At 45.0% G+C, this 16,758-nt stretch overlaps 1 protein-coding gene across 2 annotated transcripts; it reads right to left on the bottom strand.

Moving 5' to 3' along the window:
- Positions 1-4,378: 4,378 nt before the first annotated feature.
- On the bottom strand, positions 4,379-14,167 carry vps37c (VPS37C subunit of ESCRT-I). 2 transcript variants are annotated; one of them, XM_080881481.1, is made up of 5 exons: positions 13,805-14,167; positions 13,096-13,205; positions 10,938-11,109; positions 9,073-9,155; positions 4,379-6,921 (listed from the first exon to the last, which is right to left on the bottom strand). In XM_080881481.1, the coding sequence occupies exons 2-5, from the start codon at positions 13,186-13,188 to the stop codon at positions 6,205-6,207; spliced, it is 1,065 nt and encodes a 354-aa protein (XP_080737607.1). In that variant the 5' UTR covers positions 13,189-13,205; positions 13,805-14,167; the 3' UTR covers positions 4,379-6,204. The 2 variants fall into 2 exon arrangements, with proteins under 2 accessions (XP_080737607.1, XP_080737606.1); XM_080881480.1 differs by having other exon boundaries at positions 13,595-14,164.
- Positions 14,168-16,758: the final 2,591 nt, after the last annotated feature.

The following is a 16,758-nucleotide window of genomic DNA, read 5'->3' on the forward strand; positions in this document are numbered from 1 at the left end:
CTGCGTTTCTGCACCTCCCACATTAAACAATGCTCAAAATAAAATCAATATCGTATTATACACGATACTGCACATTGTAGATAATCTAATGTATAACAGGCTTACAGCAGTTTTAAGATAAGTTTAAATTCTTATAACACAGCATAAAGTCACATGACCTCTAAAATTCACACAGCATATTTATTCATTTTTTATTTTTTCTTCTCTGCATCTTTGTTGTGCATTTATTTGTTGTAGTGGTATTTCACATTGTAAAGCGATTTGTGCAGCCTGTTGGTAATGTGCTATATAAATAAATTTCAGTTCAGCTCATTTTTACTTCAAACATTTCAAACAGGTGCCTTCACAATCATTACAAAATATCATTCCATTATTTGTTTGAAAAGGAGTAGGCTGAAGTATTTACTTATTTGTCCCTACCCCCTCAAGTTTTACCTCTCATTCATTTAATTTTTTTTTTGTCTTAAATTAAACAAACAATAATAAAAATATATATTCGAGTAAAATCAAGTGTTGGCTTTTTTTAAATTCTCTATTTTTAACATGTTTGATTTTATTTTCTGTTTATGTTATTTGTCTATGTTTAGCACGTTTGATTTTAAAGTGCTTAATAAATAAAGTTGGTGCTGAGAGTCGTTCATCGTCACCCTTCAAAGGGACGCTGCAGCATGAAGAAGAATAAAAGCAGTGCAGCCATGTTATTAGCAAAACGTAAAGACAAGAAAACAAACTTAATACAAAGTTGTAACACAAAATACGGCACACTCAGACAGTATGTGTCAGCACACACTCAGTTTGCCGTGCTGTGTGCAGACACAGACTGGGGGGGAATACAGTTTGGCTGCTGGAGCAGAGCCGAGCATCGAGTTGGCTGTTTGGGTTCATGAATGTAAACGTTTTCAGACATGACAAATTAAGATGTTTATACCAGGTTATGATTGATATATATATATATATATATATATATATATATATATATATATATATTAATAACAGTGAGCTCTCAGGTAACACGCTGTAATCTGATGCACTGGGGAAACACAAGAACTGTGCTGCTTACAGCGAGCTACAGCTGCAGAGCGTAAATATCAAGCACATTGTCAGAGATCTTTTCAGTACAAGACATGAAGCAGTTACAATGTTCCAAAGTAAGAATTCATATAACATAAACAGTACAGGGAGGGACGGGTGGCTGTAGCTCAGGAGCTCGAGCTACTCATCTGCTGACGGGACGGTTGGTGGTTTGATCCTATGCTAAAATGATTTCATCAGAGTGTGAATGTTAGATTCACATAGTAGAAAGTGAGACGTGGTGTGTAACGTGCTATAATCACTGCGGCTTTTTAAACAATGATGTGTTGTATACATGTGACAAAAACATGTACATTTGATCCCACAGCAGGATCTGGAGGCCCTGTGTGCGTGCTGTCATGTTAGCAGCAGATTAGCGTTTCCTTAGACTTCACCATGTGCAAAGATCCGAGCATAAATTACGACACCACAAGATGACAAGTTTGTGCAGGAACTGTGACTAAGTGAACTCATACATCATCCTCTGGGTCTGTGACAAACAAAAATATCTTGTGTTGTTGATTCATCTCGGCGTGGACTTTGCACACTACTTTACTCCGTCACCTTCGTCACTCTCGTTTTCTCTCATTCTCCACCTCTGGTTTACGGCGCCGTAGATACGACAAAACCCCCACAACTTTCAACTCCTACTCCTCTCTGCACTGAATTTCCCAAATGTCTGCGCGTTTTCCCCTCACAGGAGCTGGCGTCATGAGCTTCACAAACCATCAACCACAGCACATCCACGAGCTCGTATCAGTCTCTCAGGCAAGAACGTGATGTTTGGGAATAGTGTTTGCAGCGTATACAACAAAACTCACTGACCCATCTAAAAGGAATTGTAAATGAAAAAGTCTTTGAAAAACCGTAATGTCTCAAATCAATATCATGGTATATCACAACACACTGTAACAAGTGCAGCACGTGGACTACTGAAGTGAAAGATGTGACATTTATTGACATATTAGTTCCTCAGACATGATCAGAAGAATGATTTTTTGCACATTGACACTGATCTATGAATCATTCAAGCATGAAAACTGCACCATGTACCATTTTTAAATCTTAAATCTTTAGTAACTTTGTCAAAAAACACACCATGTGCTCCCATTTCTGTACTCGAGTCTGTGAGAAATGAAAGAAAACACTTTGACAGCCATAAAATAATAATTTTACACCAACAAGGTGAATCCCAAAGTGCTAAAAAGGGAAACTTGTGAAGTACATCCTTAAAATACCTGAGGAGGCTCTGGCGTCCTGAGTCCAGCCGCTGTCTGTGAGTGGTGCATGCTGTGGAGTCTTACGTCCTTCCACGATGCCTCCTCTCCTTCGTTCCCAGTTTTCTGCTGTAAGTAAGCACGCTACCATTGGACGCCATCGTCCTGCGTTTGTGTTTCCATCCCGGATGCTCTCCAGTCCTCGGCCTCCTTCCTTCCATGTAGCGTGCAGTCTCATGGTCCTGGTGTGAAGCCCTCCACTCATGTAAGGAGCTTCCTTGTCTTGATATCAGTGGCTCCTCATTGATCCAGTTAAAACCGGGTTTTCTTGGTATTAGAGAACTTTACACACCTAACTTTGATGAGTGAAGGTTTTGGTAACATTTAAGATTCATTTTCATGACTCGATGCACCTCACACAAATCATTTTTATAGCAGTATGACTCCATGAATCCTAACGTAATAAAGACTCTGAGCATTTTACTTCAAATCAACTTGTTTAATTATTCACAACCAAAACAAGAAAGAAAACATTTTCTCTTTTTCCATCTACATCATCAGTAATAGAATCCCTCCAGATCAGAACCATTAAATCAATCTGATATTTCCCTCCAGAATATTAATGCTAACTATATTAAGACATCTGCCTTGTGCTTGTTCTAAAACACTGTAAAACTATTATTATTGTTGTCGTCATTTTTCCTAACAACACTGAAGTCCTCAGGACAAATCCACCACCGTCATGTTTTTATCGTATGTGAAAGCTCGTCATGCTCGGGTTATTGCAGCATCTCTATGTGAAGTCGTCACCTACTCGTGTTCACGTAAAACCAACTGAAGCCAGCGAGACATCTGCTGTGTGTGTGTGCAGTAAGACTCCACAGGTAACACCAGAGGGCGACGTTAGCACCAAGAGAGGTGCAGCGTCAGCTCTCATCCAATCAGACGGCGCCAGTCTGTCAGCTGGTGCCACTGTGTGGACATCTGAGGTACTGAGAGCTGGATTCAGGTGAGCCATCACATGCACTCTGTCAGCTACAGCCCACATTTACCTGTGAGGAGTAAGGCACCCTTTATAAAAGACTAATTCACCTAATGCTGAAATATTTGTTTATATGTTAGTTTCTATCAAGCATTAATCAATTCAGAGTTGGCAGTAATCGTAAACCAGGAAAAGCAAACAGTGAACTGCCAATTACATCGACTACTGCCATGAAAGGTCTAAAGTACATTTGCAGTCACTGCCCTCGGGGTACCTGGTTCCTGCAGAGGAGCTAATGCTGGTCTCTTTCCTTCAGTGTCTTTGCTCTGTGACAGACATCAGCACGGTGAGCGAGCGGTTTATAAAGAGAACCTTACTGCCGTGGCTTAGCGCTCTGTGGCTAGTAACAGACAGGTCAGTTACACGCAACAGCTGACTGTACCTGTGCCTCTAAGTGTTTTCTATGTGCAGACGGTACACGAGTGAGTTTCATCAGACTCCCTCCCTGTTCAGAAGAGCGAACCTTCCATCTTTGTTTCCAGCAGACCTTACAGCGAGTCTGATGCTCGTGTCTGTGGTGGAGCATGTGCTCCTTCACCACAGCGAGCCACTTTACACTTCTGCTTTCTTTCTGACAGCCAGCCGTCCATCACAGGCTCTTTCAGACAGGCAGAGGAACAGAGGATGGTTATACTAACCTGGTTAAATAAAAAATAAATGACCTCTCCAAACACCACAGAAACCTCTGTGTGACTGAGTGTACAGTGACTGTTTGCTGACTGACTGAACACCTGCTACTGCCACTGTGAAAGCCTTTGTGCTAGCAGTCTTAGCGACAGCTCTTAAAGCAGGAAGAGGTGATCTTTGACCTTGGCAGGGAAGTCAGCTGATATCCAACTTCTTCTAAATCATGTAACATCTGAAGAAGCGTGGCTCACACTGGCTACTACGATAATGACTGAATGTATCCGCACAGTGCTCGCCCTAGCATTAGCCAGCTCTCAGCTGAAGCCTGCACAGCCCGTCTTCAGGTACAGATTTACCGTGTTTTGATTAACAGCAGGTTCAACTTTGCTCTTTGCGTGTCTGACATGCACTGAAACAAAAAGGATTTCTGCACACCGCTCTCCGCTGCACAACCACACCGGGATTCCTCCCCCTCTTTAACATCATCATCATCATCATCATTCAGTCGCCTGAACTCTGAGCTCGCTTCACTAATGCAGCTTTCTGGAGCTTTCTAGCGGTGCAGTATTTCTGAGTGCCAGATCACTTTAGATTCAGTTCAGTCACTTGGAGGGATGTAAGGTACAGCTCGTCACCAAAGAAATGTGAGATTTACGCGTTTGCCTGTCACAATGTTGGCACTTCAGTTTAAAAATACACACATACTAAATTCCCTTCAACACCTCCACCTCACCTACGATGGTCTGCAGTGCCAAAGTGTTTGAAGCCAACACAAAGCTTGACTTTGGAGAGCCTCCGTGGACCAATCAGAGAGGTGCAGGGAGCACACAGCAACATGAGTGACACCAACTAATCCCTTTGTGTCAGCTTCTCCACGATAAAACATGCTTATAAGGAAATCATGAGTGTGACCGTTCTGACAAGCGACCCTTCCTGGGTTTCCCTTTGAATTACTTATTGGAAAAATACAAAACAAAAGATCGTGAAGATGTGTGGAGAAAACCAGAAACCTGCCTACAGTGTCGGTTCTCCAGCTAGGCTTCCACTCACAGAAACAGACATGTTTGTTGACTTTACAGAAAAGTAGGAAAGGACATCACAGTCGGGATCAGGAATCTGAAGAATTTTCCAAGTCTGCCTGTTTCCTCTTCGAGTGCTTTAAGCAGGGCTGAGAGGAGAAGCTGCTGACACAGCTGCAGCTGGGGACGTCGCAGCACCAATGCTTACAGTAGCTTCCAAATGCTGTACATGTACTGTGACCTGGAAATACACGTGGTATTTTCTGTGTAGTGTACTGTAGGTTACACACGGTGGGCTCTTGTTTTAAAGGGGCAGTGCGCACACTGCTGCTGCTGTTGAGATAGTCACCGGCTGTTTCTACTCTGGTATGTGCTACTGGCATTGGTGTGCACTACTACAAACGTAGTACTGTGACATCTCTTGCTGCAGTTTGCTTCCTCTGTCCAACACTAATGAAAGGAAGAGGAATGAAAGCAGTGTCATCAGCAGAAGTTTCTTTGGTTAAAGGAAACAAAGTGGCCGCGTTCACATTCGCTTGCAACTGGAAGAGCTGAATATCCGGGCAGCTACAGATAAGAATATGGGAACTTCAAACCCTGCACTTTAACTTCATGTAAGAATCGTACTGTGTACCGGCCTTCTCCTTTTTAATGGCATCATTTACGCCCAGAGGTCATCAAAGCAGAACATAAAGCTTCCATATCTCGTCGGTGCTCACAGAAAACAATGTGAACCACACAGACTATGGCAGGGGATGGGGACACTGTCACAGAGTGTGATTCTTGCCATGTATTTGTCATAAGGGGGAGTGCACTTGTGTCTATAAGGACTTTCTGATTGCCAAACAGCAACACACACACACACACACACACACACACACACACACACACACACACATGACATGGAAGAGGAGGGAGGAGACAACGATGTGCAGAAGGAAGAAGGTGAGTGAGCCAGAGACAGTGTTTGAACGCTTAAACACAAATGCAACAACCTGAGACCAGAGTAGGGGGAGTTGGTGGGTCGACAAAGGAAGGGCAAAGAAATAAACAGAGACAGACTGATATTAGAGAAATAGTGCAACAAAGTAAAGCGAGAGACCTCTTGAGTCTGGGAGCATCGGAGAAAGGACAGGGCGAGGAGAGCAGGAGTGAGGGAAGAGAAAATGGTGAGACAGCAAAGGAGGAAAGATTTAAGAAGAAGAGAGACAGCGGAGCAGCAGTGCTTTCAGGAGTACGGCTGTGGAACTCCATATCCCGGTCTGTACATGGGTCTCCCTGTTGCTGACTGAGAATTGGAATAGGCTGGCCCAGATGGGTAGCTGTAGCCCCCGTAGCTGTAGGAGGCCGGGTAGGGCGCAGGGCCACTCTGAGCGTGGCTCGGGGTGTACTGGCCAAATGCTGAGCCCGGATGTGGCGAAGGAAAGGAGGGCTGGGCCGGGTAAGGGCAGCTGGCCGAAGCTGGAGGCCCAAAAGGGGGGCTAGGGCCAGAGTAGCTCCCTGCCGGAGGGAAAGCTGAAGTGGGACCTGGGTAAGGAGGGAACTGTGACGGGGCATTGGCTGGAACAGAACCTGCTGCTGCCACTACAGCAGGAGGAGTAGGGCCCGACACGGGGTACGGACTGTAGGGGAGCCCAGATGAGCCCCCTGCAGACGAGGACACGGGCTGAGAGGCGTTCTGAGGTTTGGAACTCGGCTGCTGTTGATTCGTCGTCGTTGCTGTTGTTGTCTGTTGATCCCACGGTGACAGCGGGGTGGCAGAGTCCTCTTTCAGGCATGCTGACGACGTCATGGCGGTGGCATTGCCCTCGCTCCTCTGTCGCAGGATTTCTTGGAGTTTCTCTATCCGTACGCGTCTTTTGTGAGCGAGTGAGCGCAGGGAGAGGAATCGGTCGAGGAAGGAGTCCAGCGGAAGAGATCCCTCCAGAAACTCATCTGCTAGAGCCTGCGGGACGAGACAGGTAAGACAAATGAGCGGTGCTTACTGCTGAGCAGGTATCAAACTACCTCTAAGGTCAAATTACTTGTAGTAGCCACAGACTAATGATGTGCTGCGGGGTGGGACCCACTGCTTCACAACCTGCACAATGTGACGGCACCCTGAAAACAAGCCCACAGCCTGCCACAGCCCAGATAAACAGCAGCCGCTGTTAAAGGAAGTGCAAAATCCTTCAAAGTAAAAGCATTTCTAGTTCGGATAGGTCTGCACTGCTGAGCTGCCCAACTAGATAACACAGTGTGCCCAGGGGCGCACTTAGTCCAGCTAGTCTTTAGTTGAATTTCCTGATGAATGAAGCAACTAATCCAAAACACAGCACGGAGACACGAGCTGTTCGGGCGACTGGACGAATATACTGACTATCGCCGATAGACTGAGCCCATGAGTAGGTTTGCTAATAATAATGTAGCTAATAGAAGCAGTCAACAGAAATACAAATAATAGCGCTGTTTTAACAACACCCTCTTTCATCTGCGATGCCCCTCCTCACAGGGCACTCAGATGCTTGTTGGAGCTGCAGAAGCTGGTGACAGCCTAACACACTCAGCTGGATGGTGGACGCGTGCATGCTCCTCTAAGTTAGTCGTGTTTGAGGACTTTGCTCACACTATACGTCTGCACGAGTGACACACCGCTGTGGTTACATCCTTAGGTTTACCTTTTTCATCCCAAATTGGTGATTGGCGAGTCAATGAGGGGTCATCACGACAAACACGATTGCATGACAGACAGTCAAAATCTCTGAAATGTCTCTGTCAGCGTATTTTGGGCAGTTTGTCCAAAGTTCGTTCGTTCTGCGCTCCAGATTTTAATGGCGTTAATCACGTTAATGCAGCGTTAACGCTGACAGCCATAATTGTTTTTGGAAATGAGTTCGTCCATGTTTGGACTTCTGTGTTGTAAACACGCAAATCAGTCCGTGCATAATTGCATTGCTCCGCCCATCACAAAGCCTGCGCATGCGTAAATATATCGCCCAACCCTAGTGTCCACCATGCTGTCACAAACAGGTGGGTCGCATATTTACAGGCATCAGTGAGTGTGGCTGAGTAAAGAGGAGGAGCAGAGTCATCAGGAGGTCACGTGGACCCTCACGCTCGCTGCCTGATGGTGACGTTTACGTCAGTCACATCTGACTGGAGCATAGTGAGCTCGTGGGAAGTAGAATCCCAGCTCACCCATCCATCGCTGCTTTTCAGGGGGTGGGTACCATAGGCAGCAGCTCAGACGCTCTTCCACGGGGACAACAAAGCGTTCCCAGCTTTTGTCTGATCACTTCAGTGAAAGCTGACCACATCCTGACACCTGTGGCTGCAGCTCAGCTGGCAGAGCAGGTCACCTACTAACCAGATGGTTGGTGGTTTGATCCCAGTCTGCATGCCAAATATCCTCGGGCAAGAAACTAACTCCACGTTGCTTTCTGATGCATCCATCGGAGTGTGAATGTGTCCATAAATTTTTATGAAGAGAAACTAACTTTACACTGGCGTAGACGTTTACAGGCTGAGACCTTCTGAACCAAAGACATCATCTGATGGTGATTTGTGTGATTCCAAAACCTGCATTGATGTGTCAGCATTAATGGGCTCTTCACTCAGGAGCAAATTCACCGTACCATGTGCACTAACGCACAGCCAATCATGGCTACAGAATGCATCGTGTAATGATATCATACCAGGTTGTCTGTCTGCTCCATCTCAGAGATGGCGGCATCAAAAATAATTTTGATTGGTCAGACCACAGAACAGTCCAGTTAATCTGAAACAGCCTCAAAAATCCAACTTAAAACTCATCAGTGTTTCATCGAATGGTACATGCATTAGTGGGTGAAGCAGGAAACGCTGCTCCTGAGCCCACACACTGACTTCCACCACGCTGTCATGTCTGCATGCATGCAGAGACTCATAGGAAACAACACATCCCATCTTCAGGAAACTCTTTAATCTATTCGTGATCGTCGGCGTTTAGAACCCAACTTTAAACTGTTGCCTTTCGCTCATATTACCTGAACATGCTGAGCCCACGTTAAAAACATTGACGCGTCTGCCTTTACGTTAAACGATGCACCTGCAACATGTTTGACAGTCGAACACTGACCTCTGACTCTTCTTCTGTTTTGCTGCCCTCTGTCTGTAGTCTTGAGAACAGCGCTTCTGGAGACACCTGACCTGCCATGCCATCTGAGGGGAGCAAGAGTTAGAAAGAGACCGAGTATGAGCCTGGGCGTGTCTGATGATGGAAACATTAAACGCTCAGATAAACGCTCAGACTGATGAGAGCTGTGGACTCACATTATTATAATGGATTAAAAACACAGGCAAACTGAGAGGCATGCTGGGAAATTCCCACCTGTGTGTCCCACAAATAGACTTTACCTGGGTGGGCTGCACAGGTACAAGTCCAGCTGCTAAGGACAGAGATTCTGCAGACTGTTTCCAAACGAACGTTCAATAACGGTGCTGAAGTGCACACTTTCAGCTTTGAATCAAGAGGGTTTATACACATTCTGAACGAACCATTTTACACACAGTGCCTCGCTCACTCTGGCTCGGTGGCTGTACACAGACTCAATACTGCCATGGTCCCCTCATGTATCGATCCATCTATCTGGCAGCTCCACCTGCACAGCGGTGGAGGAAGAACTACGACTCACTGCAACACTGCACATTCATCTGGTGCCAGTTTATTAGGATTTGTATGTATTGGGCACATAAAGACTCAGCTCTCTGAAGCTGGCGCTCCCTCTGTTTTTAAACACAGACACAGATAACCATGTACTGTCGCACAATGAGCCACTGTCAAATCACCAGCTAACCTGCCAAGCAGGTTTTTCAACAGGTTCGAACTGGGAACCTTCCTTCACTGAGGTGACTGTTTATTACCGACTCACTCTTGAAACTCCGTCTGACTATCAGGTCCATGAGGTTCGTCCCACCCAGTCTTAGTTTGGCCCATGGTACATGGCTGGCGTTTATATGGTGTTTTTCACTCTCACCTAACACTTCAAGGACATTTGAACTTTGAGCTGCATCCATGAACACATTTAACAGCCTCACATGCAAACCTAGATGGATGCATGAAAGAGTACCTGGGGTATCTTCTCCAAAGGCACTTCAAACATACAGATGCAGAAGAGAAATAATAAAATCCTGAGTCACATAAAGCAAGGCTTTCAGGGGCCACGGTGAGGGATGGGTCCAGTGCCCACACTGTGTGTACTACTACCACACCCAGGGCACTGGCACTGCCAGCCTCATACTAGGAGCACCTGTGGTATAAATGTAAAACTCTTTTCAGAAAGGCTGACCTCTCATTTTGAGGTCAAGGTCACCGGGATTCAGAGTCATCTGAGACTTTAATTTTAGTAGATGTCAAACTCACTTTACATCATCGCCTGACCCCGACCAGTGACACTCCCTGGTCGGGTTTAACTACACATTAAATGATAAAGAAACGCTGCTGTAGTAAATGATGCACGGCTCTGACATTTTCAGAAATAAATGTGTAAAATGACACCAAGTGTACCTATGTAAAAAAAGAAAGTCCTATAACAGACGGAAAAATAGGAGCAGTTTGACAACAACACCCCATCAGGTGAAAAACAAAGAAACGCTTCTGAGTGACACTTCAGGTCACTTACTAACCAGAAGGTCGGTAGTTCGATCGCTGCCTCCTGCAGTCTGCACGCCAAGATACTCAACCAGGTTCAAGTTCATCCATCAGAGTGTGAGTGTGTGTGAATGTTGTAGTAAGAGCTCAGAGAGAGTAGAAGAGTGCTGTACGTGAATCAGTCCAGTTCCCATTTCAGACATTTATAGTCAACGTCCAAAAAGACAAATCTACTTTAACCTTTTTTGACAATCAGTGGCTTTTATGTGATCATCGCACGTGATGAAAACTCACTCAGTGACACAGTGAGTCAGGTGCAGTCAGTAGTGTGCAGTGTTCATCCCTCCCCCTACCTTTCAGGGAGCAGTGCTGTCTATAGGTTTCTCTGACTGCCTCTAGTTGAGAATATCTCTCCACCAGCAGCTCCTTCTGCGACTCCAAGCGAGGCTTCATGTCCAGGTTTTGCTCAGCCAGGCTGCGATTTGATGCCAAAGCCATTTCTCTCTCCAGCTGGATGTTCTGGATCTGAAACAAAAGCATGTGATGCAATGGGAATTATAACTTTAAGTGTCGGCATCAAACACGTGTCTGTGTAGATCCTTCAGTGTGTCTGCATCACCACATATACAAGTACTGAAATGTGGCGTTTAGTAAGCCTCAGCAGTCTTCTCTAAAAGACCGAACGATGGACTGACTTGGTGGAAGGATGTCAGCAGATTCTCCTCGTGTAGAACATAGAGTCATATCAAAAGCACTACTGCAACCACAGCGACTAACACAGGAGCCTCGTGTGTGCTGCAAACGAGCCGGATTCTCCATCTTGTTCTTGGCGTGTAAAATAACTGCAGTTAATAAGTTTGTTAGGCTGACATAAGTGTGTGCGTGTCCTGTTCCTGTACTGTGAGTACGCGTCACAGCTGAGGCATATCTTTACAGTTTTAACACGAGCCTGTGTCTTTGTGTGTACAGCCCTGCGATGTGAAACAGCTGAACAACGTTCCTAACGCTGCGTTCAGTCAAGTCAAGACCAGGATCCGGCCCTGGACTGGACTTTGGTGGCATCAGTGGGACAGCTCTGCTGTCTGTCCGCTCTCTGCACAGCTCATCAGTTTTATCTGACTGCTGTTTTTCATGCGTGAGTACATAATGTTTATTATTTTGTGACACACATATACAGCTATGGGGACATTTTTTCCACGATTACGACCCCAAAAACATCACACGACTTTCACAACAGTCTTAATATGAGACGACTAGAACTCAAAGGAAACTGTGTCGCAGCGTCATTATTTACTGACTGAATATTACACATTCGTCAGTGGAAAACGTCTGTTGGCCTCTGGGATTAGCAGCATGTTTGAAAGTGTCACTGCGGTCAGGCTGGCATAAAGAGTTGCCCAAAAAGCCTTCACCTCATTTCTTTCCATTTTGCTTCCACGCAGTCAGACGCGTCATTTTCAAAGTGAGCAACAGTTCTCAGGCTTTTCTTTGGACACTGGCTGTTTTCAGTACTTGTACCTGATCATGTTCAGGGCAATGTTATTTGGTTTGTTAAGCCACCTAACTCTGACCTATAAATCACTCAAGCAGAAAAATCGGCTCACTCAAGGGATGAACCAGTATTGTGTCTGCACACAACAGGCAGCTTAGCAAAGTTAGAAATGTCATCTTCAGGGACTTTGTTGCTAGCAGCATGCCACAAAGCACGTCATTTCTTCCCATTCCTCCCAGTTGAAGTTATGAAAACTTAACACAGCGTGACAACCGACAAAGTGACTCTCTACAAGCTTTAACCTGAAACCCTGCTCTGTCTTGGCGTGCACTCAGTCCTTAAAAATCGGATTAAACTGGATGACAAATGAAGAAATGGCAGATAAACCACTGAGACTCCTCTCACAGGTGACTGTGTTGTCTCTGTTCACCTTGAGTAGCTCAGGTTTCTGCAAGCTTGTGTCAAATCAGCAGTTCAATGTCAGTATCTAACCTAATGATTTCAGGAGATCTGCCAACATTTGAAATCATCAGAACACTTTCACAAAACAAAACACCTGAAGTATTCTGGACTCAGTTTGAACCAGCTCAGAGATAAGGGGACATGAGTCAGTCATTTGAAATAGGAGGTGATGAAGGACACGAAGTTCCTCGGAACAACTCAACAATTTTGCATGACTGCAAACAAAGCAAAGGTTACAGGGACAAAGGCAAATCCCTATTTGCTCACTTCCAGGACAATTATAATAACTCCTAACTTTATTATTTTGAAGAAGAAAAGTACCACACAACTACTGAACATTTAAAACTAAAATGCTTCCCACTGACCGCCTCGTCTTAGTCACTTTTCACTGAGCTGATGTAACCTTGGCAGAAAGACTTTATAGACCGTTTGAGATTTAAATTAGAAACCGGTTGTAGGGTCACTGCAATGCCACATAATCAAACTCCTGACTTCTCATTAAGGGAATTTAATCGGCGTTTCGACAAAGGGGAAGAAGAATGAAGCACCAGTTTCACCTCATCGGACTCCAGAGCCATCGATTCCACCCTCTCCGGACTGTCCAGGAGCTCCTGTAGCTCTGATTGGCTGAGGTCCTGAAGCTTCTCCATTTGATTTGCCAGGATGGCTGTCCAACATAAACAAATCAGGAAAGAGACATTAGAAACGCTCGTTAGAGACAGAAAGTTGACATTTACAATCTCCGAGCAGCCATGAGCCGCTCTGAGGCAGCCCGGAAAATCAAGAAAACACCAACCACGTCCCTTGCTGCTGTTCCCTAAAGAAAGTCACCACGATGTAGGCGATATATGAAAACTGCACTTAGTTATTTTCCCGCAATATGCCATTAGACAAATTATAATACAACAAATTAGCCAATGACGGCTAACAGCTAGCTAGCATAATAAAAGCGCAGTACAAACATATGGAGGCAAGTGACTGTAGGCCCCAAAACACAACAAGCTGTCTGGGCGCACAGTGAAGCGAGAACACGGGTGAAAATGAGCCGGTACTTACACGACGCTAGCAAACCAAATTCAGTGCGGCACAGAGTGGCGGTGACATCCAACAGCACCTATTTATTCCAACTGACAGGTGACGTGACACGTCCTCGGGATCTGTAATCTGCCCCGGCTCGATCCACACACACAAACACCAACCGCTTTGTTTCCGACGCCCTTTGGCCGCAAAGCTATCTACTGCTAATCGACCGACGTCCAATCTCACCTGACGGCTCGGCGCTAAGCGATACGATGACAACAGTCGCTATGATCGCAATGTCAGGCACTCAGCTACCGTCAACTTCGAAGGAAGCTCAGCGATTTGGTGCTCAAAACCGGAGCTTAGAGTCACCCCCTCAGTCCTGACGACGACTGTCAAACGCCGGTGTCTTCCGAAGATGCCTACTTTAATAAACACTCGACTACAGTCGACAAAATGCTAGAATGGAGGAAGAATTTCGCTGAAAATAGGAAAGTTTCACTCCACACTGACAGAAACCGCCGCCATTTTTGGAAGCCTACACGAATTGCGGGTGGTATTCGGACAAATCCCGAACATTCTGAATACAGCGCTCGTGAACTTTAATTACATCGAAGTTTGTATGTATAAATGCTTCCCGATAATTATTATTTCTGGGCACACTTGGATGTAATTATTTTAACTGTGTCCGTTTTCCCTAGTGTGTCCCCCATAAGGCAGGGTAATGGTACAGTCCGGTGCTCAGCTGATACAAGGGAAACCCCTGCGTGACTGTAATGTTCCGTCCTCTGCTGTGATGTCCACTTTCCACAGCGGCAAAAACACCACTGAATCCATAAAAGCGAGCTCTCACGTATTTGGCTCGTATTGCAGGCGGGTTTGTGAGCAGTAATAGCTATTAATACTAATAATAACGTATTGTAGTACTTTTTCGAGACTTGTCTTCAAATGTTATGTTTTCCTAACTCAGTGGTTCCCAAACTTTTTTGCCAGGCCCCCCTTTGTTTTACAAGAAAAATGTTCACGCCACCCCCGCGCGCGCACATGCACGCGCAAACACATCCTTTAACCACACACGCCCATATTTTGCTCCATTGCGGTTTATTTCACACCTCAAACATTTAGGAAACAATTAACTAAATACAGGTAATCTGCAGGTAGTAATAAAATAAACTACTAACTCTTTTACGCTGCGTCCGCACCTACACGGGTGATTTTGAAAACGTAAACGGCGTTTCGAATCACCGAAAACGGAGATTTTTTTAAAACTCCTTTTTTGTGTTTACGTGTGGACGAGGAATACAGAGTTCGTCATGCAACTGCAAGACTCAGCAGTCCATCTGCATCTAAAGGTCAAAGGTCACTCTTTCGAGGATGCCAATGTTCACATTTTGGACAGAGAGGACAGATGGTTTGAAAGAGGAGTGAAAGAAGCATCTATGTCCACTGTGCGCGACCATCTTTGAACAGAGGCGGGGTTTACGACACCAACTCTCTGCCATCTATAATCCAGTTTTGAGTTCCCTCCCCAGACGCCTTAACGCCCACTCACATCCTGGGCCATCTGACCTCAGGAAATCACATGATAGGGTGGGGCCAGGTTTCACAATGAACACACCCGAAACTCTGGCTGATTGTGACCCACGCCCAGTTTCACACCTTGGCTCAGGCGATTAGAGGATCATCAGGGGGTCCTTTTGTCCCTCTGTGGGGGGTCACTCCCACTAGGTTTATATCTGGGACTCTCTACCATTTGACCTTAGAACTGAAGAAGCTTCTCGGATGAGAGGTGAAACGTCTTCAAGCAACATCTTCATTTGCATTTCTGAAACTATTTGTTGAACACTGAACTTGCCAAAAGAAAAAAAACAGACTGAACATACCTTCTTAAATAAAACCAAATAAAACCTAATTAGAATGACTAATTGAACTCAATGCCACTTTTGTCCTTCTTTGTTAGGCACAAGCCAAAATGTCCCATCCCACCACATCCCAAACACATGCTCTGTTACTGGTTGACAGCTGATATTTTGCTGTGTGGTTAGCTTTACAGAAACCCTCCCTTCTACAGATTGGTGAGTGAAACTGTAGGTTTCTATGTTACTCGGCAGTAATTAGCACAATTCTGTGTCCACACAGTTTAATGATATTCAACTTAAATGAATTATGTTGAACTGAGAAAGCACTGGGTGACAATGGGAAGGGAAAAGTTTGTTTTAACAGGAAGAATAACTTTGGACACATTAAATAAAATGTAAAGAGGAAAACTGCAAAACCATCCCCTTAAGTAACAGCAGTGACACAGTGCACACGTTATTTCCTCTGGAATCAGAGATAAGCTTGTTGAAAGTGTCAGTGTTATTAATGTTACAACACTAATGCTGAAGTATTGCGCATTCTTGATTTTGCAGGGATATAATAACCTGAGCTCTTTCCCTGTGGATGATGAGAGTTTTTGTAACCATGGTTACTCATTGTCACGCACACCCGTGTACAGCACTCTGAGCAGCTGCATGATTTCAGGTTTACACCATCACAGATGTGTTCGCCTGTCCCTCTGACCTTCTGTCGTACTTCATTAGGAATGAATAAACAACTTCGAAGCACTGAGAGCCTCTGATTCACTTACACAAGTTTGCATTAGAGCCAGAGGCAGCTCCGTCTCACCTCACGTTTGTCTTTCTCGTTTACTTTTTTAAATAATTCTTATAACCACTGTTGAAGTCTTTTAGCTACCTAATCACCACCAAATCAGCCGGCTTTGCAGCACAGCTGCTGGAGTCCTGCACAGTGTTGAACCCTGTTTGTCACCACTCACAGTTTACAACAGTAAACATATAACATAAAGCTCACAGTTATACTCAGCTGGTATTGATTTCTTTGATTAGGGTAGTTTGGTGAGACAGAGATGGAAGTGTTTCAAATGTGACTTTGCTCGTGATAACCAGAGATAAATGGATTCTGTCCTTTGATAAAGACCTGGGGCTATTCAGAAAGTTTCCTGTGGCTAAAGACGTGCTGATTCAAAGGATAACCTTCACTCACTGGTAACACTGGAGTGTAAAAACTTAATCCTGTCTGTAAAACCAGTTTTGCAACGTTCTACCACAAAACTGTACAGGTTACTCTACACACAGCTGGCAGATGTAAAGGAAAAGAGCATCAGTGCTTGTGCAGCCTAACTGCTAATCCCTGGGTAA

This window comes from Rhamphochromis sp. 'chilingali', assembly GCF_963969265.1.
Source record: "Rhamphochromis sp. 'chilingali' genome assembly, chromosome: 4".
Taxonomy (NCBI): Eukaryota; Metazoa; Chordata; class Actinopteri; order Cichliformes; family Cichlidae; genus Rhamphochromis; species Rhamphochromis sp. 'chilingali'.

What these genes read in the sequence shown, in the direction of transcription:
- vps37c (XM_080881481.1), bottom strand. Translation starts at nt 13,188, where the DNA reads ATGGAGAAGCTTCAGGACCTCAGCCAATCAGAGCTACAGGAGCTCCTG. An exon ending in TGGCTCTGGAGTCCGATGAG is followed by an intron (nt 11,110 to 13,095) that starts GTGAAACTGGTG and finishes CTTTTGTTTCAG; the next exon opens with ATCCAGAACATCCAGCTGGA. An exon ending in AAACAGAAGAAGAGTCAGAG is followed by an intron (nt 6,922 to 9,072) that starts GTCAGTGTTCGA and finishes CTCGTCCCGCAG; the next exon opens with GCTCTAGCAGATGAGTTTCT.